Source organism: Calliphora vicina, chromosome 1 (assembly GCF_958450345.1).
Source record: "Calliphora vicina chromosome 1, idCalVici1.1, whole genome shotgun sequence".
In the NCBI taxonomy this organism is placed as follows: domain Eukaryota; kingdom Metazoa; phylum Arthropoda; class Insecta; order Diptera; family Calliphoridae; genus Calliphora; species Calliphora vicina.
The window spans coordinates 171,561,567-171,588,099 of record NC_088780.1 but is presented as its reverse complement, the minus strand read 5'-3'; the positions used below and the strand labels follow the sequence as shown (position 1 = coordinate 171,588,099).

General features: G+C 28.8%; 1 protein-coding gene across 1 annotated transcript; it reads left to right on the top strand.

The window, feature by feature from the left end:
• The first annotated feature begins 869 nt into the window (after window positions 1–869).
• mIF2 (mitochondrial translation initiation factor 2) lies at window positions 870–12,720 on the top strand. The gene is made up of 9 exons (XM_065498235.1): window positions 870–938; window positions 1,072–1,195; window positions 2,714–2,837; window positions 3,124–3,645; window positions 10,775–10,824; window positions 10,925–11,139; window positions 11,256–11,460; window positions 11,533–12,190; window positions 12,252–12,720. Exons 1-9 carry the CDS (start codon window positions 919–921, stop codon window positions 12,422–12,424), a joined length of 2,091 nt encoding a protein of 696 aa, XP_065354307.1. The 5' UTR covers window positions 870–918; the 3' UTR covers window positions 12,425–12,720.
• The last annotated feature ends 13,813 nt before the right edge of the window (window positions 12,721–26,533 follow it).

Below are 26,533 nucleotides of genomic sequence, written 5' to 3'. Positions count from 1 at the left end.
GGTGTTGCTAGAAGCTACGAAAAACTCATAGGGTCGTCGGCTCATAGGCTGTTGCCACTTGTTATACATATTATAGCATAGACATAAACCCTAAGTCATAGAGAATTATACATAGAGACGAGACACTCCGATTTGTCAAACAAAAATACAACAAATCATATGTTTCATACAACAACAAAATACATTGACTAACATGTATTTTGTTTGGTCTATATCAGTGATGTTCAAAAATATAAATGAAGATGTATTGGTGAGAGAGCTACCCAGCAAACATAATGTCAAACACTTAAAATAAGAACAAAATAAAGAATGTTTAGATTTAGAATTTTTGCCAGATATAACCGATTTATTAAATGAATGTAATTTAAATTTTAAGGAAATAAAAGAATACATATTATACGACCGAAATTCTCTAAAATTTTTTATTTATTTCTGACTTTGTTGTTTTGTGTTCATTTGTAATTGAAACGCTTGTGTTTGCTTTGCTTCGTCCAAAAACCAACCAACAACAATGCTTAATGAATTTCTGAAAAAATGAGACATTTGTTACGCTCTTTTAAAGAGAACAAGAATATGTGTGTTGTTACTCAGCGCGAAAGCACAATGAAATGAACATCATTGGTCTATATTGTCCGGTGCCCCATTTATCAACCAATTTAGTGGTGTGCTTTTCAGAAGCGTTGCATTATCAATAGATTTATTATAGACGTGATTTATTGACATTACTATGTGTTACTGCCTTATCGTCTACAATGGGTTGTTGTCACTGATAATTAGTGGTGCTGGTACAGGGCAACTCATAAGCAGTAACAGCGTGATTATTTTAGAAAATGTCAGCTGTTTAGTTTATGTTATCAATCTATGTGATTGTCATTTTGTGGATAAAAGAAGAAGTTCTTGCATTTTTTACGTAAAAAAATGTTTTCTGCTGTGATTCGGTAAAAATTAAATGAGAAAAATGTTCAAATAAATTAAATATTCCTTTGTGTAATAAAAAAATAATCATTTTATTTTATAGAACTTAAAAACCTTTAGTTAATTGAACATTTTAATGATGTTTGCTTATTTTAGATCTTCCATTCGCCGGTTTACACCTGGGCTGTCTAACCTTACTCTGTTGATTGGGAAACATCATGCAAGACCTATATCTACCTGTGAAATACGATGGAAAAGACGAAAAACTGCAGAAGAAAAGGTTTGTTGAATGATTATATGGAACTCATTTACAACTCTGTAGCTCTTAACAGTAAACAATGCACTTTTTTGCATTCTCTTATAGTTGAGCAGTTATAGACCTTTTAAATCTCGATGTATAAATGTTATAATCTCCGTCAATTATTCTGTTTTAAAAATAATAATATATAAAAAAACTCAGATGGTATATAATTGCTTTTTTTTGCAAAAGTGACCTATTTCAAAGTGCAGTTCTGCATGACTATAAAATACGACATAAACGAATGTAAAACCGGCGTCGTGAAAAAGTCCCTGGGGACCTTTTTCATTTTCAAAGTGAAATTACTCCTTGATGGTCCATGGGAACCATCATTATCCCGTGGAATACTAAAGGTACCTACAAGAGTTTGAAAATAATTTATTAAAAAAATTAACTTGTAAGTTTATCGAATGAAAAAACAAATATTTTTTGATCTAGTGGCTGTTGGATTTAGATAATATGGGTAACACCGATATACTTATATACATACTTCCTGGATTTATTAACTTTATTATTTGTTTTGGTTAATCCATACAATTTTTTTGTGTACTTTTATGAATATAATAGATTCGTCAATATTTTCCAAATAAAAAAAAAATTATCGGGACCAGGTTTAGACCTAGGGAAATGAAAATGTTTTTTGGTGTAAAGTATCAATATTTGAACTATCCAAGGTACATAATTGTGTACCCTGTGAAATGTTTTAGCTTCAAAATATCTTGCAAGATGGTCCATATTACCTTTAATAAAGTTCAAGTTTACAACACAACACCAAAACATGTCACAACTGAAGCCCCACGACAGCCGGTTGTACGCACCGGAATGACCCGAGTTCACTCGGCCAAGGGCTGTCAACTCAGCAAACACTGCTGCTACAACAACAACAACAACTGAAGCCATTCATTATAGTGTCTTAACAAAAAAGGATTTCAGACCTCCCACACGTCTTTGAGGAAATTAATATGTTTAAAGTCACTCGATTTAAAGAACCCAGGGGGATATACTTAAAAAGTTTCTAATTGTATTTCAGAATTTTTTATTGGTATTTTAGAAATTTCTATTAGAATTTATTGAAATACAATTAAAAGTTTCAGAAAGACAATTGGAATATTCTGAAATACAAATGAAAATTCTTAAATAAAATAGGAATATTCTGAAATTCAATTAGAATCTGAAAATCTGAAATATAATTTAAAATTTCTGAAACTCAATGTGAATTTTCTGAAATGATAAATAAAATCAGAAATTTCTAAAATACAATTGGAAATGGTATAGCATTAGATTTATGACAATGTATATAGCTAAAGAACGTAAATTAAACATATCTGGTACATAATTAATTATCAAACTTTATTTTGGGGATATAAAATATATGTATGTTTCTTTTTGTGTCTAATTTCACTGGCCAATAGAAATAGTTTTGAATTTGATATCTACTAAATTTAAAAATGGTCCGCAAATAAAAAATGTTAAATAAACTGTTTGTTTATTATATTTCAGAAATCGCAAAGAATCATCGAATATTCGCCAAAAAAGAAAAATTCGCCAGATTTACCAGATGTAGTGGAGATATGGCGGCATATGACTGTAGATCAATTGTCTAAATCTACAAGTCGTTCTTTGGGTATGTTTAAATTATCGAATATAATTTAAAACGCTAAACAGTTCAAATCGTAAATATCTGCTTAACTAATTAAACTAATTAAATCGCTTTGTTGAAATATTTTTTCTCTATCAGCCCAATTATGAATAAAAATTCCGCGGGTGTTTTTTCCCATTGTATTTGAATAGGAAAAATGGGAAAAGGGGAGAAAAAAATTCCCGGGGAATATTGATTCATAATTGGACTGTATATATGATCTGTTTAGTGTTAAAATATAAATAATAATTTTTCATTCATTCATTTGTAGATGACGTCCAAGAGGCCATGTTGTTTGTTAAAGATGCTGACAATATTGAACCGAATGCCCAACTGCATGACTTGAAAGTTATTCAAGAAATTGTTAAGAAACTTGGGGCTAGGGTTCGTATTGTAGCTGCGCCTACTGAAGCGACAGCAGAAGTTGAAAGTAAAGATAAGGACGTGCTTCCTAGACCAGCAGCTGATGCAGCGCAGATGAGGCCACGTCCTCCTGTGGTTACTGTTATGGGACATGTAGATCATGGTAAAACAACGTTGTTGGATTCATTGCGTGGTGCTGACGTTGCATCTGGAGAAGCTGGCGGTATCACTCAACATATTGGTGCATTTACAGTGACTTTGGAAAACGGAGAGAAGGTTACGTTTCTCGATACACCGGGACACGCAGCGTTTAGTTCGATGAGAGCGCGGGGTGCTGTTGCCACAGATATAATTGTATTGGTGGTAGCTGCTGAAGATGGTGTGATGGCACAAACCAAAGAAGTTATTAATTTGGCAAAAGAAGCTAAAGGTATTGTAATCTAAAACATTATTATGTCATGCTGTAAGTAGTAAAGGGTTGCCTAATTATGTTAACATTGCTACAATTTCCAATCACAAACTATGACAAAATATGTTATAACATTGATTTCGAATTTGTTTGTTACATGGTTCGACTTTTTAGTCATTTGATTCTTTTATTTTAACTAATTTAGGCTTTACAAGAATATGTACATACATATGTATTGAAAAACTAAACATCAACTTAAAATTGCGACTTTAGTGAAATTTAATGAAAATTGCAGTTTAACTTTTAATTCTGCGTACTCAGTTAAGAGGAAATATAAATTTAAAAAACGTTAATCTGAAAGTCATTTACTTCATAATTAGTCCCTATTCATCGCATAAATACCCATTGTTTAAGTGGAATTCTCACAAAAACGTAAAATTGCTTTTCTTAGCACATTAGCACGAAATCTATGAGGTTAAAAATACATTTCGTAATAGCACAGTATAATTATTATTATACATGTATATTTAAATTATATTATATATAAATTTTAGGCACTTACCTTCAATAATTTGCAAAGATGATTTTCTATGTAATTTTATATTAAAGTAAGTTTTTTAAAGTTTTCGTAATATCGTAGGATTTGGGTCTTACGTTTCTATTGAAGCTTATAATATATCCGCTAAGAAAGGCTAGAATATGGAAAAATAGGTAATTGAAAATTCTAGTCAGTACTAAAATTAGTTATATAATTATAATGAAAATTTAATGATCATTGTAATTATATTGATACAACTTGTTTACGCAATTATATTTTTCCATATTTTGTTGCCCATCTTTTTTTAATAAATTATCCTTCGCACGACGATTTATTAATTTATATTTAAATTTGATTTATTACTTATTTATTATTCATTTCAAATAATTTATTTGTTTTTATAACATTTTATAACATTTTCGCGTTTAATTTACTTATATGTATTTGTATGTTTACAACAATTCTCAAGTTCGAATTAATCACATCCAAGACACGGTAACGAATTCTCAAGTTTTTTTGTTATATTTTAATTTTTCCATCACTTTTATTATATAATACGACCGACCACTTTATATTTCACAAATTTTTCACTCTTATAAAAGAGTAAAGACAAATGTTAGTGTATTTTAGCGTTTAGAGATCTATTGATCAAAAGATTTTGAATTGGACTGTGAAATTTTGAAGATTATATCCAGGCACAATTCAGATCAGAATAATTTTGATTAACTACTCAATTGAATTAGTTTTGTCTTCTTCATACTCCATTTCATTTCCAACAATATTAATAATACAATACTTTTGCTTTTAATTTATATAAATTTTGCACGCCTATCAATACAAATCCCAATTTTTATTAAGAAATTATGAACCATAATTATAAACAAAAAAAAACAACAATCAATCCACTTAGATTAAAAGTGATTTCATACCAATAAAAGTTTTCGTTTTACTTTTTCGGAATATTATTCTGTGCATTTCAAACATTCGGTTCTTCTTTCTGTTCTGTTAAAAAATATTTGCAATCTTAAATATGACTTTATTACCATGAACATTAAATATTTGTTGGAGGATGTTGACATTAACGTGCTAATAATATGTTTCATAGTTAATTATAAAGCATTAAATCTGTTGTACCTACTACATATTATGAATATTTGAACTTCTGATTGGAATTATGTCTAATATGAATATGGTGAACAGAACTGTATGGTGAACAGAACAAATTTTAGGTTATAAGAGCTTTTGCGTCTAATTGTCCCATTAAATGTTTCCGGCTAAAAACTATGATTTTATTTTTAGTTTCCACAACTTTTTTCATGTTACTTGTATAAAATACAATTTTAATACTAATTTTCTTTACGCAATACCATTCAAATTCTTATCTAAACTGGAAATTTTAACAATTTTCACTAGAGAGACCAACAGATCGAAAAAGGCGCGTAAAAGAACTAAAACCACAATATTGCATTTAACATTGGCAGAGTTGTGTTAAGTAGGATGCATTTTTAGATACAGTTTAATTAAAAGCTTTAGAAAGTGAACTTACGGTTTATATATGTAAAGTTGTATGTTTTTTAGAAAGCTTTTTAAATTCAAGTTTTTATGGACATTTTACTGTATGTTAATTTTAACATTTTATGTAAACGTTTGTAGACTCAACACTGTATTGTTATAAACGCTAAAACGTACACATTTAACTGGGTCGCTTGAAACTTTTTTTTTGTCAATGTTAAAGAAAAATGTTTGTATGATTTTTCTAAACTTACACTACTGTTATGCGTTTAACCGTACAAAAGAAGACACAGAACGGAAAACGCGCGAAATGTAACTAAAAATAAAAAGTCCTATAATGTACGGAGTTGTATAAGGTAAGTGTAATTTTTGGCAGAGATGAAATAAAAGGAAGTAAAAGAAATTTATTTTATGTTAGAAAGCTTTTTAAATTCATGTTTATATGGACTAACAGATACTACGTTTATACGCACGGCTTATTCGCAAATAAAAATATTGCAATTAGAAAAAAATGCCGCATAAACAGTGAATTAATTTTTTATTTGCGAATAGCTAACTTACGAAAACAATTTCTGATTAACGACACTATTTGCAAATAAGATTTTAAGCATTGCCATATGTTTTAACGCTTTTAGTTTATTAAGACGTTTTTTTAAATATTTCATAGTGTTTTTGAATTACTTGTATTGCAGAATTTTTGATTCTATAATTTTTAAATTTAAAAAATTAAAAAATGTATCATATTTTATTCAATAAAAGAGCTACCAAATAATTAAATTTTACCATCCGGTATCTCATAAAAACAAGAATTTTCCGTAACCAATGTGACATATGAACAGTGAGTTAGTTAATTGCAAATAATTTTTATTTGCGAATAGGCTACGTATAAACTAGGGATGCCAATCCCGAAATCCCGATCCCGAAAATCCCGGGATTTTTCGGGATCGGGATTTCCCGACTGACTTTCTGTTGTTAGAACTGAAAAATTCTATGTGTGCAACCGAATCATTCGATTGGCAACAAATTCGGTTGCTATCACGAATCTGTTTTCTCTGTGCACTAATCTCGCTTCAAATCCAAACGCAGACAGATTTTTTCATTTGAATCAGGGAGCAGCACGTCTACCTTGCATTGACAGACTTTTACACAATTTACACTTTTTCGAAATTTATGTTCTAGTTATTTTCTGAAGGGGACTATGGGCAAATGTAGCCCGATTTCCGCAATGCTTTACAGTATAATTTCAGAGTACTTACAACTTATTTTGTGCAAAATTTTATAGGGATATTTAGGACTGCTCAAACAGTACTCCGGGGGATAATTGTATGGATGTAGGGAAAATCATGGACCATTATATTTTAATTCAATGCATTAGTTTTAGATTTGTTATATTTTTACTTAAATATATTAATGAAATTAATAGTTTTTATTCTTGAATTTGATGTTTTTGACGTTTAACTAAAATCCCGAAGTCCCGAAAAATCCCGAAATCCCGAAAAATCTCGGGATCCCGAAAAATCCCGGGGTCCCGAAAAATCCCGGTATCCCGGGATTTACATTTCAAAAATCCCGAATCCCGGGATTTGTAAAACCCAGTCCCGTTTGGCATCCCTAGTATAAACGTAGTAAGAGTTAACTAACTATGTAATCATTCGAATTGTTTGGGATAAGCAAAAGCTTTCGTGCTTTTCTGTGTTAAACATTATATATTTCAATAGAACATGTTCAATTCAGTTTTGGAAAAAAAAACTAGATAATGTTGACTAGACAATAGGTCTGTTCAATAACTAAAAATTGCTAGAAATTATTAAAAATTGTTACGTTTATTTACTCGAAAAAGAATTTAAAATCATATACGTAAAAAATTTGACAGTTTTTATTTATATGTAAGTTTTCAATGGATAATAATTTTATAATTTTTGATTTTACTTTTTCGTTGCCATTTTCTTAATATTTTACTAATTGAGTTGTATTAGGTAGGAGTTAGTAATTGTTGACAGAGGTGAAATTAAAGGAACTAAAAGCACTAAAAGAAAATACGTTTTATGTTAGAAAGCTTTTTAAATTCAAATCAAGTTCTCTCAAGTTTTTGAGAGAATAATTTTATACATTTTTTACTTTTTCGTTACATTACAGTTCTAGACTGTATACATTTAACCATAGGGTAACATGCTAGTCAATGTATTTTGTTGTTGTATCAAACATATGATTTGTTGTATTTTTGTTTGACAAATCGGAGTGTCTCGTCTCTATGTATAATTCTCTATGCATTTAACTTTCAAAATAACAGTACAGTTAATTTTAACATTTTATAGTAGACTTGTTAGACTCAACACGTTTAAGGCATTTCATTTTCGTATGATGTTCCTAATCTTATTCTACTTTTATTTGTTTACCGTGTAAAATACAATTTTAATATAATTTTTCTTTAAACTAATAGTTTTGGAACTACGGAAGTTTCCACAATTTTCTTAATATTTCACACATACCGGAAAACGCGCGAATTGTAAATAAGAATATGTATAATGTTGTATTTAATACTAACGGAGTTATATAATTTTTAGCAAATGTGAAATTAAAGGAAGTAAAATAAAATGCATAGTACTAGGGTGATCGGCCCGGTTTTCAATAACCGGTTATAACCGGTTTAATTGGTAAGGTCGGTTTCGGTTTTTTTTGGAAATGTTCACATTTCGAATATCGAAGAAACCGGGTTTTTCTCCTCGAATAGCCGGTTTATTCTAAAAGTGTGTTTTTATTTTATTGTAAAAAAGAAAAAAAATTATATACTCCTAAGACAGTATATCAATTTGTTTGATTCCTAAGAGATTATTTAACTTCATAAAGTCTTCAAATTTACTGATGTTTGGGTCAAATTTCACCAAACAGAAGATAGATTTTTTGTTGTAATTTTTAAAAAAAAAAACCTAATGAAGTTTTTGACATTTAAATTAAAGTCATAAAATAAATATCAACCACTCACTTTTAAAAAAATTCAATTTTAGTTTTAAAATGGGTAAAATTTTACCCGAAGACCTTATGAAGGATAAACCATTGCTTTGGTTTTTACCCGGGGATCCCAGTTTTCATTCGAGTATAATGATCTGCATGTATGATGAAAAGAGGCGGATATAGTGCTACTAGGGTATTCAATTAATCGGGTTTCTGGTTTAATCGGTTAATCGAGCAAATAATTAATCGAGGTTTAGATTTATTCGGTTAATAATCGGTTAATTTAAATTTATTCGATTAACCGAATAATTTATATTTTCATTTTAAATTGAAAATACAACAACGAATTTTGTGTACATAAACATAAAAAACAGCAAATAAGGTATTTGAGATCATTTTTATAAACATATCGCCTATTTGTTGCAACAACGTCAAAACTCAAAATCCGTGTTTTATGAACTGAGTAATACAAAATATACGCTGTTCTATAATCTTTCATATAGTTTCATCAGTTTTCAAAAAAGTCAATTATTTTTTGTGTGTGAGAGTTTTTTTTGTTGTAAACATCAAAATTAAAATTCATGTTTTCTAGTATAAGTATAAGATAAGTGAAAATTTGGTTAAATACAGATTAGAAAGATATTAACATCTACTGTTTATATTTCTGAAATCGCATGATTTGTTGAAAATTTATTTAAAAAATAGTAAAATGTCATAAAATATTCAAAGACGTTTTTCTCGAAACGACTTTTTTGAATTATGACGTTGTTGCAGCAAATGAGCGATGTGTGAGTTTTTTAGGGTTTTAGTTAGATCTTCTGCAATAATCTTTTATAAAAATAATATAATTTAAACGATTTTTTTCTTTAGATTTAATAAAACTTTTTTTTGGAAAAAAACTCTCTCGCTGATTGTATATGTTGGAGAAATCAAAAGCATGATAAAGAATATTCCTTTTTGGATTGTTTTAGATTTTTTTAATTTAATAGTTTCGTTTAGTTATGATAAAAGACTCATTTCAAAAAAAGTTACGTCTACACATGTAAATACAAACAAAGTTTCAAATACATACATGTAAATTAAATATGTCAGTTGTTATATATACACACTAATCATGTTTAAAAAATATATAATTTTAATTTGAAATTTGTATTTGAATTGAAACGGAAAAATAAATACAAAAATGTGCAAAAAAAAGGAATTTCGGTTAATCGGTTAATCGACACAAATTAATCGGTTTATTTGTTATTTGAAAATCGGCAATTTCAAATTATTCGAACAGTTAACCGTCCAAAATTAATCGGTTAACCGATTAACGGTTAATCGATTGAATACCCTAAGTGCTACCGAAGCTCTAAAATCAAATTCAAGATTTTTGCACTAGGTCAAATATGACCCAATGACCTCAAGTCCAAACAAGTTTATAGATATTTTTTTGCCAATTTGTGCACATCTGAAATTTTTTATTTAATTTAAAGAAAAAATTAAATATTAGTTTCGAAATGGTGCAAATTAGAAGTTTAAAAGAAGTAATCAAACTTGTTTTAATCACAATTATTTTAATAAATAAAACTTTTTCTTCTTATTTCTAGGAGTTTTAATATTTTGCCAAAAAACCGGTTAACAGGTTATTATAAAAAACCGAAACCGAAAGCGGTTTATATTAAATTGCAATTTTTCACCAATTACAAGATAAATAGCTGTTAAAAATTTTAACTTTTTTTGCAGAAATTTAAAAATCTCAGGTTTATTTATTTTTCAGGTATCGATATACATATGTGGGGAGGGTATAATGCGTTTGTCTAACACCCACCTTAAAGTATACCGATCGACTTAGAATCATATAGACCCGCTTCCGAAAATCACTTTAACGTGCATGAAAATGTTGGTTTACACACAAAATTCAACATAGTAAACTTTCATATAGACATAAATCACACGACCTAATTTCATGGTGATCGAAAATCACTCAAAAATATAAATTATTAAATTATATTAAAATGTTTTTGCTCTTTTACTTAGTGTATGGTATTATATGGTCGGGCTTGACCGACCATACTTTCTTATTTGTTCAAATATGCATGTTGAATTTCATACACTCACGCATATATTCCACATGATGTTTTAATAAATGTTTTTTATTTGCAGTTCCCATCATTGTTGCCATTAATAAAATTGATAAACCTGAAGCAAATATTGTAAGTATGTATGCGTAATTGCATTATATCATTATACTACCTTCAGGATTCATAATTATTGTATATATGTATATAATTAAACAATTTTTAAATATTTTAGGAAAAAACTAAACAAGAACTGTCTCAAATGGGTTTGACCTTAGAGGAGCATGGTGGCGATATTCAAGTTATTCCAATTTCAGCAATAAAGGGTACAAATATTCCATTGCTGGCAGAGGCAGTTAGTACCCAAGCGACACTAATGGGCTTAAAAGCCGACTTTACTGGCTTAATGGAGGGAGTTGTTGTAGAATCTAAAACAGATCCAAGGCGAGGGTAAATATATTTCTATATATGTACATATAATTCGTATAGTGTAGCAATATTTGCAACACCAAACTAATTTTATCATACATACATACATACATTATGTGCAATTCATCTATTTTAAGAAAGCTATCGACTGCAATTGTCAAGCGGGGTACTCTTCGCAGAGGATCGATCTTAGTTAGTGGACTAGCGCATGCTAAAGTTAGAGGTCTGTTTGATCATAATGGCATGCCTTTGGATAAAGCTGAGCCGGGTACACCAGTAGAAATATTAGGATGGCGAGAGCTGCCACTTGCTGGAGATTTAATTCTAGAAGTTGAATCAGAGGTTTCTGAATACAAACTTTCACTTATTTTTAAAAGAATAATTTGGTTAACAATGTTTAATTTTTTTCTTTAGAAAAAAGCCAATTCCGTCCTTAGATATCGAACACATGAAGCTCAAAAGGAGAAGGCAGAACAGAGTCTTGAAGAAATACGTAAGAAAGAAGAGGAACATTTGGAAAAATATCGGGCAGAAAGAGACGCACGTCGTTTGGCTGGTAGGTTTCGTTGGCGACATGGTCCCAGATCGAAAGAGACAATACCAAATGATGGCACACCTCGTGTCAGTGTCATAATTAAAGGTGATGTACATGGTTCGGTCGAGGCCATACTTGATGTATTAGAAACGTATAGTGGCAACGAGAAATGTCGTTTGGATGTAGTTCATTATGGCGTTGGCAACGTAACGGAGTCTGATATTGAATTGGCAAAATCATTTGATGCCATAGTTTATGCATTCTCCGTTGAACCACCTGCTAAAGTTACTGGCGATGTTTCCATACGAGTTTGCAACATCATATATCGTTTAATTGACGATCTAAAAGAAGAAATCAGCAATAAACTGCCTCCTCTGGAGATTGAAGATGTATTGGGTGAAGCAAATGTTTTACAACAATTTGCTATTACGGAAGGGCGAAAAGAAGTACCAGTAGCCGGTTGTAGATGTACAAAAGGTGTATTGAAAAGGGCACATCAATTTCGTTTAATGCGAGATGGCGAAATCATTTACGATGGTAAGAACTTATCAAACATTTATTAAATATGTATTAATTAAAATGTCCATTTTCACCATAGGCCCGGTTGAATCTATGAGACATTTAAAGAGTGAAGTAGATTCAATAAAAAAAGACGTTGAATGTGGCATACGTTTAAAAGACACTAAAATTGTACCACAACCAGGCGACATTATAGTTTGCTATTCAACACATACGGAACCACAAAAGACTGATTGGGATCCAGGCTTTTAATTTTTCGCAAAAATAATATTACTTACATACATGTAAATAAATATACATACATACATACTAATAATTTAAAGACTTTGAATTCCAAATTCAAATTTAAAACATTATGCCAAAATGTGAGTTATTTTAATTTAAGTAATTCTTTAACATTAAAATTATTATCTTTATTTGTTTTCTATTTGTTTAGTTAAGCAAATTCAAGATACATTATTTATTTGTGAGATTCATAGTCAACTTAAATGTGCAGTTATATTAAACTAATTTATCAATTCAATAAAATCATGTTTCATTTTGGCATACATCACATTGATATACATACATCACATCACATTGTAATGAAGTTTCTGCATCAATTATTGGTAAGTCGCTTTTTTATTTGTTCCTAATGCTTAAACACATTATAAAAAAGGTACATACTTATTAATTTTGATCCATATAACACTACGTACATATGTGTATTTCTTATACATTCATACATACATACATATGTATTTTAATTTTATCTCAAAGTACTGCTTCTAAAAAGAAAATAATATTTCCGGTTCAAAATGTAAATTGTTATTTTTTTCGCCGTTCGTAGCTTCTATTTCGTTGAGCAACAACAATTAGAAATTTATTTGTTAAACAAGCATTTAATAAATAAAAAACATTAGGATTTATGTACTATATTTGTATTCATGTAGTACATATATATGTTTTAAATTATATATATAATATTTGCACATATATATGTACATACATACATACATGGTCCTTTTGTAATTATAAAATATTAAATGTAGAACTTGTATAATATTACAATCGTACATTTATACTAATGCTAGTCACCCTTCACCCACATGCTTGGGATAAAACAAACAAAAACGAGATCATTGTGAGCGGAACTAAGAGCTGATAAGCAGCAGCAACGTATCAAAAACCATTTATTGTTTTGTAGAAAATGAATTAAAAAGCAATGAAAATACTTCATTGAAAGTAAAGAATAATTTTATCGTAAAAATTATTGCAAAAAATGGGTCATTTATAAATCATAGAAAATAAAAACAAGCAAAAATTATGAAGTTTATGTTTGCAAGTATGTATATACATATGCACATATACATACATACGTATATATTTTAATTATATAAATTAACTATTTTTTTTAATTCATGAAACCAAAGAATTGCAGTGCGTTGATAATTCTTTTGGTTAAATACTTCCTTTAGCAAAAAAAAAAAAAAAAAATGAAACAAACATTTATGTCATTAACTAAAACTACGCACATTCATTCAGCATTTCTATAATAATCTTTAATACATACATATGTACTACATAAATTTGGAATTATTTTTTATTTTTAGAAAATTGTTATCGTCCTAAAGTAAAAACAAAAACAACTAAATTTACATATATATGTTTGACCATTCTAAACGGATGTTTTATATGTATGTGTTTTTTAGTGGTTAAACAAAATTATCAAACTGTATTTATTTTTTGGCGGACAAAATTTTTTTTACTAGAGCTACGTTTCGAAGTACATACTACAAATTGTATCTATAATAAATTTCAAACTGAACAGTTGAAATTTTAAGAGTTTTCAGAATCACCCACTGTCAAAGATTAGCTTTTTCAGAAAAAACTAATATTTTTCGAAATTAAACCAATTTCAGTACATTCCGTGGTTTTTGTGAAAGGGCAAATTTTTGTTCTTAAAATGTTTAAGTGCTCACATCTAGATTTGTTCCTTTTAGTGTAAAAATACGATTGTAAAAGTTTTAGCTCAATGGGACTTTCCCGTTCCGAAAGAGTCCTGAAGAGAGTCCTGATACCTGTGCTATTCTCTAAAGCGGAGACTCCCAGTAGTTGTTCATCATCTCCTTTGCTTACCAATGTTGCAACAACAAACTTTAAATTAATATATCCCTGTAAGCCCTTTACAAGCGACAAGTCAAAACCAAAATTGGGATTTCAGATTTTTACTTTCTGAAAGATGAAAGATGTTGCAAAATGGCGTAAAGTTCAAGAGATGCCAGAATTGTTGAGGAAATAAGTGAGGTCAAAATGAGAATAAGTAGTAGTCATTTTAAAACTTCGAGGCACTTTCGGCACGGGAATTCAAAGTCCGATTGAGCTAAAATTTTAACAAACGTATTTTTACACTAAATGTCCCAATTCTAGACGTGAGCATTAGTGTGTACCAAAAAAAGTTTTTGTTTTTATTTTCAAGGGTGCCCAAGCATTTTTATATAAATTTTAAAAGTTCTTAAGCCTTATTTACAAAATTGATGGAAAAATTACGAAAAATTGTAATGTATGGCACCTTAATGAGCCAATTCATTGCAAAAACTAAAAAGTTTTGCACACAAAAATAAAGCATGGACATTTTTCTTTTAAACTGTGTCCTCAAAAGTAATGAAAATCGTGAGTCTTGACAAAGTTATGAAGAAAACTCAAAAAAGGCCGACAAACCCGATTTTTGGCTAAAACTCGACTTGAGCGACCTCTAAACCTCTTCCGAAAAATCTTAAAAATACTTTAACCTAGAGTTTCGTGTTCGGTTTTAATAGAAACCGAAACCGCGGTTTTTCAAGGCCTAAAACCGAAACCGACAATTACTCTTCGGTTTTTACTTTTAATCTATTTTCGGTAGAAAAATTAAAAATTTAGAAATAAAAAACAAACTTTTTCATCCAAGTATTTCCTGACAATTACAATTGACAAATGACTGTTTATTTATTTAATTTAAAAAAAAGAATGCAAGTGTTTTCAAATATCCAATAAAAGTATGGAGTACTGGCTGACCCGGTGCGTTTTTTGTATTCCCACTCAGCATCATAAATGCCTAATTTCATATTTCTGGGCCCACTATTATTGAAAATGCAAAAGAAATGTACCACTTCACTTAAGTCACCTTTTGCGAATTCTAACTCATTCAAAATCATGTGTGTCTAATTTTTAGGTTTATTATTATAAAATATTCCAAAAGTACTATTACAATAAAGAGATAGTATTACTGCCAACTATTATGTACATAAGTAAAATAATTAAATATATAAAAAATTTCAATTAGATGATAAAGTATCAATTTTCCACAATTGAATCCCCGTCAAGTTTGAAATCAAAGTAATTTCCTGATTATAGGTTCAATATTATAGAAAATTCAAAAAGTACCATTTTGAAGAACGATTTGGTTCTCATTTTCTTGATTATTTTTTTACTGAGCATATTAGCCAACTTTAATGTATACTAAAGCTAACTAATTTAACATATTAAAAAAGTTCCATTAAAAGAAAATGTACCAATTTTCCTTTATCCTTTTCACAAAACCGACCGAACCGCAATTTTGAAAGTCTTAGGTTTTTTGGAAACTCTAGGTCCATTATTATAGTAAATTCACAAAAGTACATATGAGAACAAAGAAAAAGTACCAAAAAGTATGGCCTTGAATTTTCACTCACTTGGGACCATAGACGCCTAATTTCTTATTTCTAAGTCCATTATTACAGAAAATTCAAAAAGTACCATTAGAATATATAAAAAGTACCAAAAACCCCCACTTGTGGTTTCCCACTCACTCCCATATAAGCTTAATTTCATGGTTTTAGGTTAATTGGTGAAGAAATTAAAAAAAGTACCATTCGAATAAAGAAAAAGTACCTAAAAGTCTATCCCTAGAATTCTCACTCACTGACTTTCATGTTTCTAAGTCCATTATTATAGAAAATTAAAAAGTACCATTATAATAAAAAAAAAGTACCATGAAGTATCCGCTTGAATTTTCACTCACATAGGAACATATACGCTTAATTTCATGTTTCTAGGTCCATTATTATAGAAAATTCAAAAAGTACCATTATAATATAGAAAAAGTACCAAAAAGCAGCCACGTGTGGATTCCCACCCATTCGGGCCCATGTAAGCTTTATTTCATGTTTCTAGGTTCATTGGTGAAGAAATTACAAAAAGTATCATTCGAATAAAGAAAAAGTACCAAAAAGTCTTCCCCTAGAATTCTCACTCACTTAGGACCATATATGCTTAATTTCATGTTTCTAAGTCCATTGTAATAGAAAATTCAAAAAGTACCATTAGAAGAATGAAAAAGTACGTATAGTTCAGTTCTCACATTTTGGTACCTAAATATAATCACTTATTTCGAACACTAACTTTACTCAGATACATATCAGCTAACTTTAATGTCGATAAGTGAAATAATTTAAAATATTAAAAAGGTACCATTAGGAGAAAAGTTTGAAATTTAAAAATATTTAATTTTGCAAAAGTTGTTTATGCTACAGACATGTCTCAATCGATTAAAATCTGTGTTAATGTGCCCAATAATAAATATGTTTTAAAAAAAGTACCAAACTGTTTACCCGGATTTGGCCTAAAATACACCATGGCACTCGAGTTCCAAATAACAACCTGTTAGTTAATTTTTGTATGAATCCAGGAACCAATGTTAAAAAAATTATCAAAATTGGCTTAAGAATTTGCAATAAAATGTATTTTCCCGATTTTATCCCCTTTTTTATCCCCATTGCGATGGTAAAATATTATTAAAATAATTTTCTGTATCGTGTTGGGAGCTCATAATAAAATATTCGAATGTCTATGTCAAATTATAGAAAAACATATTTTATGAAAAAGTACCAAAAATAAACACAATTTTTATCCCTTAAGGGTTCGAATTTCCAAAAAGTACCAAACTTATATTTTTTATTTTTTGATAAGTAAAGAATACGATTTAAATTTTGTTTCTATGTTTATTGGTTTAAAAGATACATAGGGTGCCAAAAAAGTACCAAAATACAGTTTTTACCCGTTTTCTCCCCTAAAAGGTTCGAATTTCGAAAAAGTACGAAACACCTGTCAGCTTATTTTTTAAATGGAGTAACATGCAATTTTTTTGTATCTTTATTAGTTTTGAAGATATAAGGTTACCGAATTTACCCGTTTTTACCCGTTTTTACCCCCTAAACGTTCGAATTTCCAAAAATACCTTCTTATCGGATTTGGGCTGTGCGATGATGAATCAGTCAGTCAGTCAGTAACGTTACTCTTTTATATATATAGATTAATATGGAACAATATAACAAATTTTAATATTAAATTTAATAAATTTTATTTTTTAAAATTAAGAATACAAAGTAAACTATTGCAATTCGTATATTAGAGTTGAATAAGAGTATTGGATGTAATTTTTCATGCGTTCACTAATGATTAATTCATGAGTATTAAGGAAGGCATTCAAAATAAATTTAAGTAAATAAGTACTAAAGAAATCATGAAAATATCGGGAGCGTTCGTAAATGCAAAAAATTTGTACCGATCGAAAACATACCATAAAAAAATGTATGTTGGGAACTAGTCGAATATCGAAAGTGTTTAGTAAAAACTCGTCAACTACTCTTTTATAATTCATTGAAATCATTTTTCTAAAAAACTAAGATCATATCAATGTTATAAATCGAGTACAAATGTTAAACATCAATGATTTGAAGATTCCATTTACACATGAATTAAAATGTTTAAATTAATAAAACATAACGCACACATTTTAATTATTGTAACCAGAAGATGGTTTTAGGAACTATTTTATATCTTTAGTCAGCGATGATTAAAATATTTTACGCAGGTATTTTTCACAACTTACAAATGTGTTTAAATACTGTAATCATTTATAATATGTTTCTAATAATTTCGTTCTTATTTGTCACTGGTACATTCAAAAATACAAACATATTGAATACTTCTAATATACATTCAATTCAGCAATTTGTATCACTTTCCATATATGACAACTGTAACAGGTGTTTCACCCAAAATGTAATTCAGATTGTGTTTCAATAATAATTGTATATCAATCCGACACTTTAGACAAAGTTGGATCTTTTAGCAGGACCCTGCCCCAGCATATTTATAAGGCAAGCACAACACAAAACTGGTTAATAAACACTTTACCTAATTTATTTTATAATATATCATGAATTGTGGTCTTTTTTACAGAGCATCACTCGTCATCGAAATTTTTTTTGCAAACATTATTTTTAAAAACTTTATTATTTCAAAAATTAACAACTTTTACTAGATTTTTGGGACGGTTTTCCTGACCTAATTGGCCTCAAATCGTCAATTTGTTTTTTGCTAAGGTCGGTTTCGGTTTTTTTGAAAAGCTCAAATTTCGAATATCGAAGAAACCGGATTTTTTTCCTCGAATAGCCGGTTTTTTCTAAAAGTGTGTTTTTATGAGTTTTAGTTACTAAAAACATTAAAAAATATTTCAACTATTTTAGAAGACTTTTTATATTTAGAAAATGTCACAATTGATTTGAAAATGTAACATACGTACGTTATAAAAGACCTTTAAGTCCAAACTAGTTTATAGATATTTTTTTGCCAATTTGTTTTTCTAAAAACCTAATATACATAGTTGTTGACATTTGAAATGAAATAAAATTCATAAAATATCAACCACTCACTTTTAGAAAAAATTAAATATTAATTTCAAAATTGGTCAAATTTGAACCGAAGACCTTGTGAAGGATAAAGATCCATTCAAAGGGTCCATTCAAAACTGACAAGAGAAGTAATCAAAATTGTTTTAATCACAATTATTTTAATAAATAAAACTTTTTTTCTTTTTATTTCTAGGTGTTTTTATATTTTTCCAAAAAACCGGTTAACCGGTTATTATAAAAAATCGAAACCGAAACCGGTTTATATTAACTTACAATTTTTCGAAGAAACCGAAAACCGATTTCTAAAAAATGTAGAAGAATCGATCACCCTAGATACTATAGAACAAAATAAGAAGGGATTGCATTTTCATTATCATTATTTTTTATAATCGCGATTACTACTAAAAATTAATGTTAATCGCTATTATCGATTAATTGCTGTTATATTTTTATTAAAAAAGAAATATAATTTATTTCAGAAATAAACAAAATACACTAATAAAACTAAAAAAAAAATCGAAAACATTTAATGATTGGTAACCATTTATTGAAAATGACCTCTCGCTTTCTGATGACTTCCAACGTGTTTTAGCATCTGAGAGCAGCATAAGTTCTTTGTTATGTACTTTTTAACGTTTACATCAGGGTTCCTTTTTTAATTTTTAATACTGAATTAACCAAAGACCAGTAAAGAAAATAAGTTGTTTAGGGTTAATCGGTGAATAATTAATAATGTCTATACAAATCTTTCAAATCGGAATGTATGTAAACAAATTTAAACCACTATTATTATCAACATTTTATCTAAATATTAATATCCTTACAAGTTGTAATGTTTTTTTTTTTTTAATTTTTGTCATGTCTTCCACGAAACTATATTTATTGTAAAAGTAAATTTGATATAAATTGGAACATAATTTTTTAACTTAAATTTATAATAAATAATATATATAAACTGGATTCTTACATTTTGTAAAAATCAAAATCGCAATATTTAATGTGTAAATATGATTACGATTAAATGATGTGATTAAACGACTTGCAAATCCCTTAAAATAATACACATTCAAATCAAAACTATTTTTAAGGGCAGGTCTAGTGTACAAATATATGTATGTATATGTATGTATGTAAGTATTCAAATTCACATGCACAATTGTGTATTACAACTGTACGCAGACGGCAATATTATCATTACCTTCCTGTTAATGAATGAATTAATATTTGTAATGTGCAAAGTTTGTATGGTCTATGTGACAATATTTAATAATAAAAAACTCATTGTCATAAAACTTAATATCACAAGTCCAAACTAATGTCCCCTGCTTTGATATATGGTTCATTTATTAAAATAAAGTAACTCGACGTCAAAAACCATAATAATAACTTGGAAATATTTACACAAGTACATACATATACATACATACATATTTAAGTGCGTACGAGGTTTCATCTTACAGGGAATCCCTACTTAATAAGCCCTTGGCATCATCTACATACATACATACATATTTACATATATTCTAAGTACATATGTATGTATTTATATGTCTGTAGGTGGATATGTAAGTTTGTGTGATACGTACACATGTTAATAATATTTTATATGTTTATGTATCCATTACATTATAAGATATGTACACTGGATCTTCACACCATTTAAAATCATCCTTTTTTATTGTTATTCTTACAAGTGATGACTCACTCTCTGACTAGCATAGCACACTGTTTCAGAGTTACGTTTGCTACTGCTTCATGTTGCATAAACAATATTTATTTTTTTGTTATCGCATTTTAATAATATTCTTAAAACAATCATTCTTCTCCCAAGAAGAACATTTTTAAACTGTCCTTTATTACTCGTATTATTATTTTTTTATTTTATTTTGTTTTGTTTCGTTTCGTTTATTTTTTTAAGAATAGAAATTCATGTATGAATTTATCGTTAATTTTAAAGGCGGGTTTTCTTTTCATTTAGTCGACGCTTCAAAATATCACCACATGTGTACACAATTAGTGAATTTCTGTTGCACATTTTTATGTTCACTCTCATCAAAGAAGTTATTGCTCTTTTATAATTGTTTTGACAACTCCGACGACTTGTTTCCATATTAATTATCTAAATACAACATAAATGTGTTTATGGATGGATCAAATCTCAAATATATTTAAATACATAAGTACATATTTAGCATTGACAATAAGTGTAAATGATATTTACTTTATTTGTTATTAATAATTTGCAGTAAATAACGCAGTAATTACGGATTCATCTCAGGAACGAGAAATGTAATTGAAAATATCAAAAACTCTTTGTGATTTTAAATTATAATGCTACTAAATGTCTACCATTTTTTATTTTATTATTTAAGAATGTTTTCAGGATTACATATTCAATTACAAAAACTATACAATTTTGTATTAAAGTTGGAAAAACATTAAATTCTTTTCTTAAAATACTTAAAAAAAACATCTTAATTTTTGACAAAATAAATTTGTATAAATCCTTCAATGTGTCTGAATTAAAATTAATATTGAAATTAATAAATATTTGCTTTAAAATTACATTAAATGTCTAAATAGAGACCAATATTAATACGAATATTAGGGTGGCCTGCAAAATAATAAAAAATCGTAGGGGGGAATTCGAAGCAAGTTTGAACTAGAAACCATAGATCTAAAATGGATTTTGACCTTGCAGAAATCACTTTCACTTTGCTTCACTGCAACGTATTGTTAACAAGGGTTATAATTCTGGACTTTTTCTTTAAGTTATCAATTGTCGCAAATTAAAGTTATTCTTTAAATTTGTATATGGCATACAGTTACCAACAAATGTATGCCATGTGTGTGATCAGCTTGCCATAATTATATAAAATGATGTTTTGTACGAGGAGGGAGCCCTTATCAAACATTTTATTTTGTATAGTGGTTTAATTTGTCTGAAAAAAATCAATCTCAGGGATAAAAATCCAGAAGTTAGAACAATTTTACAACCGGTACTTTATGTAAGCTTTGTTAGGTTACATTATCGTGTCCCATATACATTATCGTGTCCCAAAAAAAATGTTTGAAATTTGAGATTTGTTTTAGATTTTTCGGAAGAGGTTTAGATTTTTCGGAAGAGGTAGAGTATTTTTGAGATTTTTTTCAGATTTTTCGGAAGTGGTTTAGAGGTCGCTCAAGTCGAGTTTTTGCCAAAAATCGTTGCAAAAACTAAAAATGTTTGCACAGAGAAATAAAGCATTTACATTTTTCTTTTAAACTGTGTCCTCAAAAGTAATGAAAATCGTTGGTCTTGACAAAGTTATGAAGAAAACTCAAAAAAAGGCCGACAAACCCGATTTTTGGCAAAAACTCGATTTGAGCTTCCGAAAAATCTGAAAAAAACCTCAAAAATACTCTACCCTATAAGCTTTCAAATTATGATTGAGCACCCATAAAAATAAGAAAAAAAACTTTTTTGGGACACACTAATATACATATGTACATATGTATAAGTATTTATATGTTCGGTTTTTATATATCAGTTACTAAAATCCGAAAATTCTCAATGAATATAATGACATCTTGCTAATGTTTATTTTTTTACTTAAATATAAATATGTATAAATTAAAGTTAGCTGAATAAACATTGTCATTCTCAATTTTTTTTTATAAAAGCCACGATGGGTCGTAAAGTAAAAAATACTTCGTTGAAGCCAAGAAAATTAGGGATTTTTCATTACAAAAAAAAATTAAAATATTGAATATGAAGCCAAATACAGTCGGTGACATTATCCGAAGATATAAAAACGAGTACGAGAACAAGAGCCAAAAAAGTTTACCGAGATGGAAGAGCGCCCTATTGTTAGAAAAATCAAGGCTACTTGAATACTTGCAAAAAATTATTCATAACATGCCAAATCATCTCTCTGAGGTTTTAAAATATAAAGGACTATCCAGATATTAATTTATTTGTTTAACAATAATATTATATGTGATAAAAAATCCGAATAATATTATGAATAAAAAAAAATAATGTCACCGTTTTTCATTGTTTTCTATTAATTTTGTTGACTTTTAATAACTCGAATATAAACACCGAATATTTATGAGAGTCACTGTACATACATACATACATACATTCATATATTTAAGTAGGTACTCACATAAATATAAAAACGTCGATCGTACTAACTACATATACATAGGTAAGTTTCTTCAAACCTGAGCTTATATGTTCAACGGTGGCAATATTTGTTGCAATGTTTTAAACCTGTGTAAAATTTACGGGAGAAAACAGCCAACATGGATGGGTTAAACAAACCAAAACAAAGCAACAAGTGATCGTGTGAATTTTTGTCTCAACGTGCCGCCTGGTTGTGTAGCAGTTGTTTGGTAGAAACACTACCAGTAGGTATGTGTACATATATATCTTCAAATACAAAATGTGTCGTATATTTTAGTAGCGGAGCATTTGTGATCACTTTAAAAAAGCTTTATTTAATATAAAAGTTAAGTTCCGATATAGGCATATATAACTATAAATATCTTCTGAGTATCGTTATAAAAAGCTTGAAAATATTTACCTGAAATATTTAATATGAAGAATTGTTTACCCGTTGGGAGCCAAATATGTATTTATTTTTAACCATTTTAATGAAGTCGGTATATTGATTATGTCATTAAGTTTGTAACATCGAAATATTGGTCGTAGAATCCAAAAGAATATACATATGTATGTACTTTTATTCTGGGTCCTAATAAAATTCTAAGATGATTTGGCTATGGCTATGTCTATCCGTCTGTCTGTCTGTTGGAGACACGATAGGCCCAATAGGAAAAAATGTTTTGCTTTTTTCTTTAAATATAGCCATAGTTGGGGGTAGTGCACTAAATGTTGATTGAAATCAACATTGCACTATCACTCACTAAAATTGCAAAAAATTTAGTTTGCACTATTTTTTATCAGCTTTAGTGATAATGCTTATTTCTTAACTAGCACTAAAAAAAATAGTGATAGTGATAATTTTTTAACTATCACTAAACGAAGATTTAGTGCAAAAATCTGCACTACAATTAATTAGTGCAAAATTTTAACCTGCAATCAAAAAAAGCTGCATTAAACATACTATCACTAAATTTTCAAAAATGAGTAGTCATGAAATTGTTGAATCCAAATTCGAAAAATAAAAATTTTAAATATTTTTTGTTATTTTTAATGAAATAATTAGTCTTATGTTTTAAATTAGTGTACAAAAATAAACTTAAACCATTTTGAACTTAAAAATTTAGTACACAATTTGAAGTTGCACTCAAATTATTGCATTCAAAAAAGTTGCAATAAACTGACGATTGCATTTTTATACCCTTCACCATGAGTGGCAAGGGTATATATAAGTTTGTCATTCCGTTTGTAATTTCCACATTTTTCATTTGCGACCCCATAAAGTATATATATTCTGGATCGTTATAGATAGCGGAATCGATATAGCCATGTCCGTCTGTCCGTCTGTGTGTTGAAATCAACTTTCCGAAGCCCCCAAATAACTTACATACACGATTCATACATCGATATCTCCGATAATCGAGAAAATCGGTCCACAAATGGCTGAGATATAAGGAAAAAACTAGGACAACCTCGATTTTTGACCTATTTTTGACCTATATATGGATTACTAAATCATTAATATAGACAATATGGATATCTAATGATAGATATTTCAAAGACCTTTGCAACGACGTATATAAGACCATAGTAAGTTGGACATACAATGGGTCAAAATCGGAAAAAAATATTTTTTGACCCAAATTTTTTTTTCATCAAAAATTTTTTTTTGTCATAAATTCTTTTTCCAAAAAAATTAATTAAAGAAATTTAAAAAAAAAAATTTTGAAAAACTCTTTTTAAAAAAAATTAAAAAACAATTTGGAAAAAAATTTTAAAACATTAAAAAATTTTGATTTTGTTTAAATAAAAATATTTAAAAAATAAATATTTTTAAGTATAATTTGGTGAAGGGTATATAAGATTCGGCACAGCCGAATATAGCTCTCTTACTTGTTTTAAATCAACTTATTTAATTTTGAGTGCAAAATTTTTTAACTCACTATCACTAATGTTTGTGAGGCTGCTAATTTTCAACTCTTCACTAAATATCAACAAAATGATTGCACTAATTTTGCACTATCACTAAGTATTAGTGCAAACTGCAAAATTAGTGCACTACCCCCATCTATGAAATATAGTATGTATAGTATAATAAACACGAAAAAATGGTGCTTTCGTTTAATCGTAATCACAGTCGCATAATTAATACATTAATATATATTGAATACCATACAAAATTTAGCAAAAATATGTTACATGTCCAAGTCCTCTTCCGAAAATTACTCAAATACGTATACATCTCATTTTCAGATTAAAATTCAACATAAATAATCCTAACCCCCAGTAACACGAGGGCAGGTTATGTGTTAACTAATAGTTATACTGACAGTTTTCATACAAAAATAATTTTAACCGAGAGTATAACTATTAGTTAAGGCATAACCAGGCTTTGTGTTAATGGGGGTAAGTTGTATATAAACGGCAGTACAGAATTTTGGCAAAATTTTATGAAGATTTATCCGAAAAATACATTAACCCCCATTAACACGAAGCCTGGTTATGTTAGTTAACGTATAACTGTCGGTTAAAATTATTTTTGTATGAAAACTGTCAGTATAACTATTTTGTGTCAATTATGGATGGCAACCGAACTTAAGTTGCGTTGCCAGAGTGCAACCACAAATTTCTGGTTGCTATTTGTCAACAGAAAATGATGGTACCAGTTGCCATCTGTAATACCATTTAGGCAACTAACTGACAACGCAACTGAAGTTCGGTTGCCATCCATAATCGACCCATTAGTTAATACGTAACCACACTTCTTGTTACTGGGGTTAAATAAAATAAATTTCTTATAAATATCGATGTCGAAGCTAAATTTTACAGATTAGTTATATGTACGTTGTCTGTTCTAAAAAAAAGTATAATATGTTCTATTTTTTTGTTCGTGATACTATGTTTATTGCTATAACTACCTTTAAAATATTGAAACAAATCTTTGTTTCAGAATATAAAAATGTACCATTAATTTGGCTTTTGTGGAACATACAATTACATATTAACCATTAGGGTTAGGGTCAGATATAGTACATACATATGTATATATTTTGTATGAAGTCGGTACCACTTCCCATTCAATTCTTCTGAGAATATTAGATTGGGGGAAAACTAATGTCTATTGAAGCTTATTCTAGAATGTCTCGACCTGAATGACCGTTATGTACAAAAATGTCCCAAGTAAAAGAGTGTGATATGATGCTTTGGGTACTATCCTATATTTTAGCAACAGTGAATTCCAATTTGATCTTCCAGAGGTATTTCGCATTTCTCAGGACCATAGTTATTTTCCCTTTTTACATGTTGTATATCGTCCGAAATGTTCGACAAGGACAATACAAAATACATGGAAATTTTATCGTATTTAAGTCGTTTTCGACACTCATAATGAGGCTGAATTAAAACAGACAAAATTTTAGGTACATAACTATTATAAACGAAAAATAAAACAGTCAAATATATGTATGTGTGAGAATATTATTATTTAAAATATGTAATTAAATTTGAATATTTTAAAAA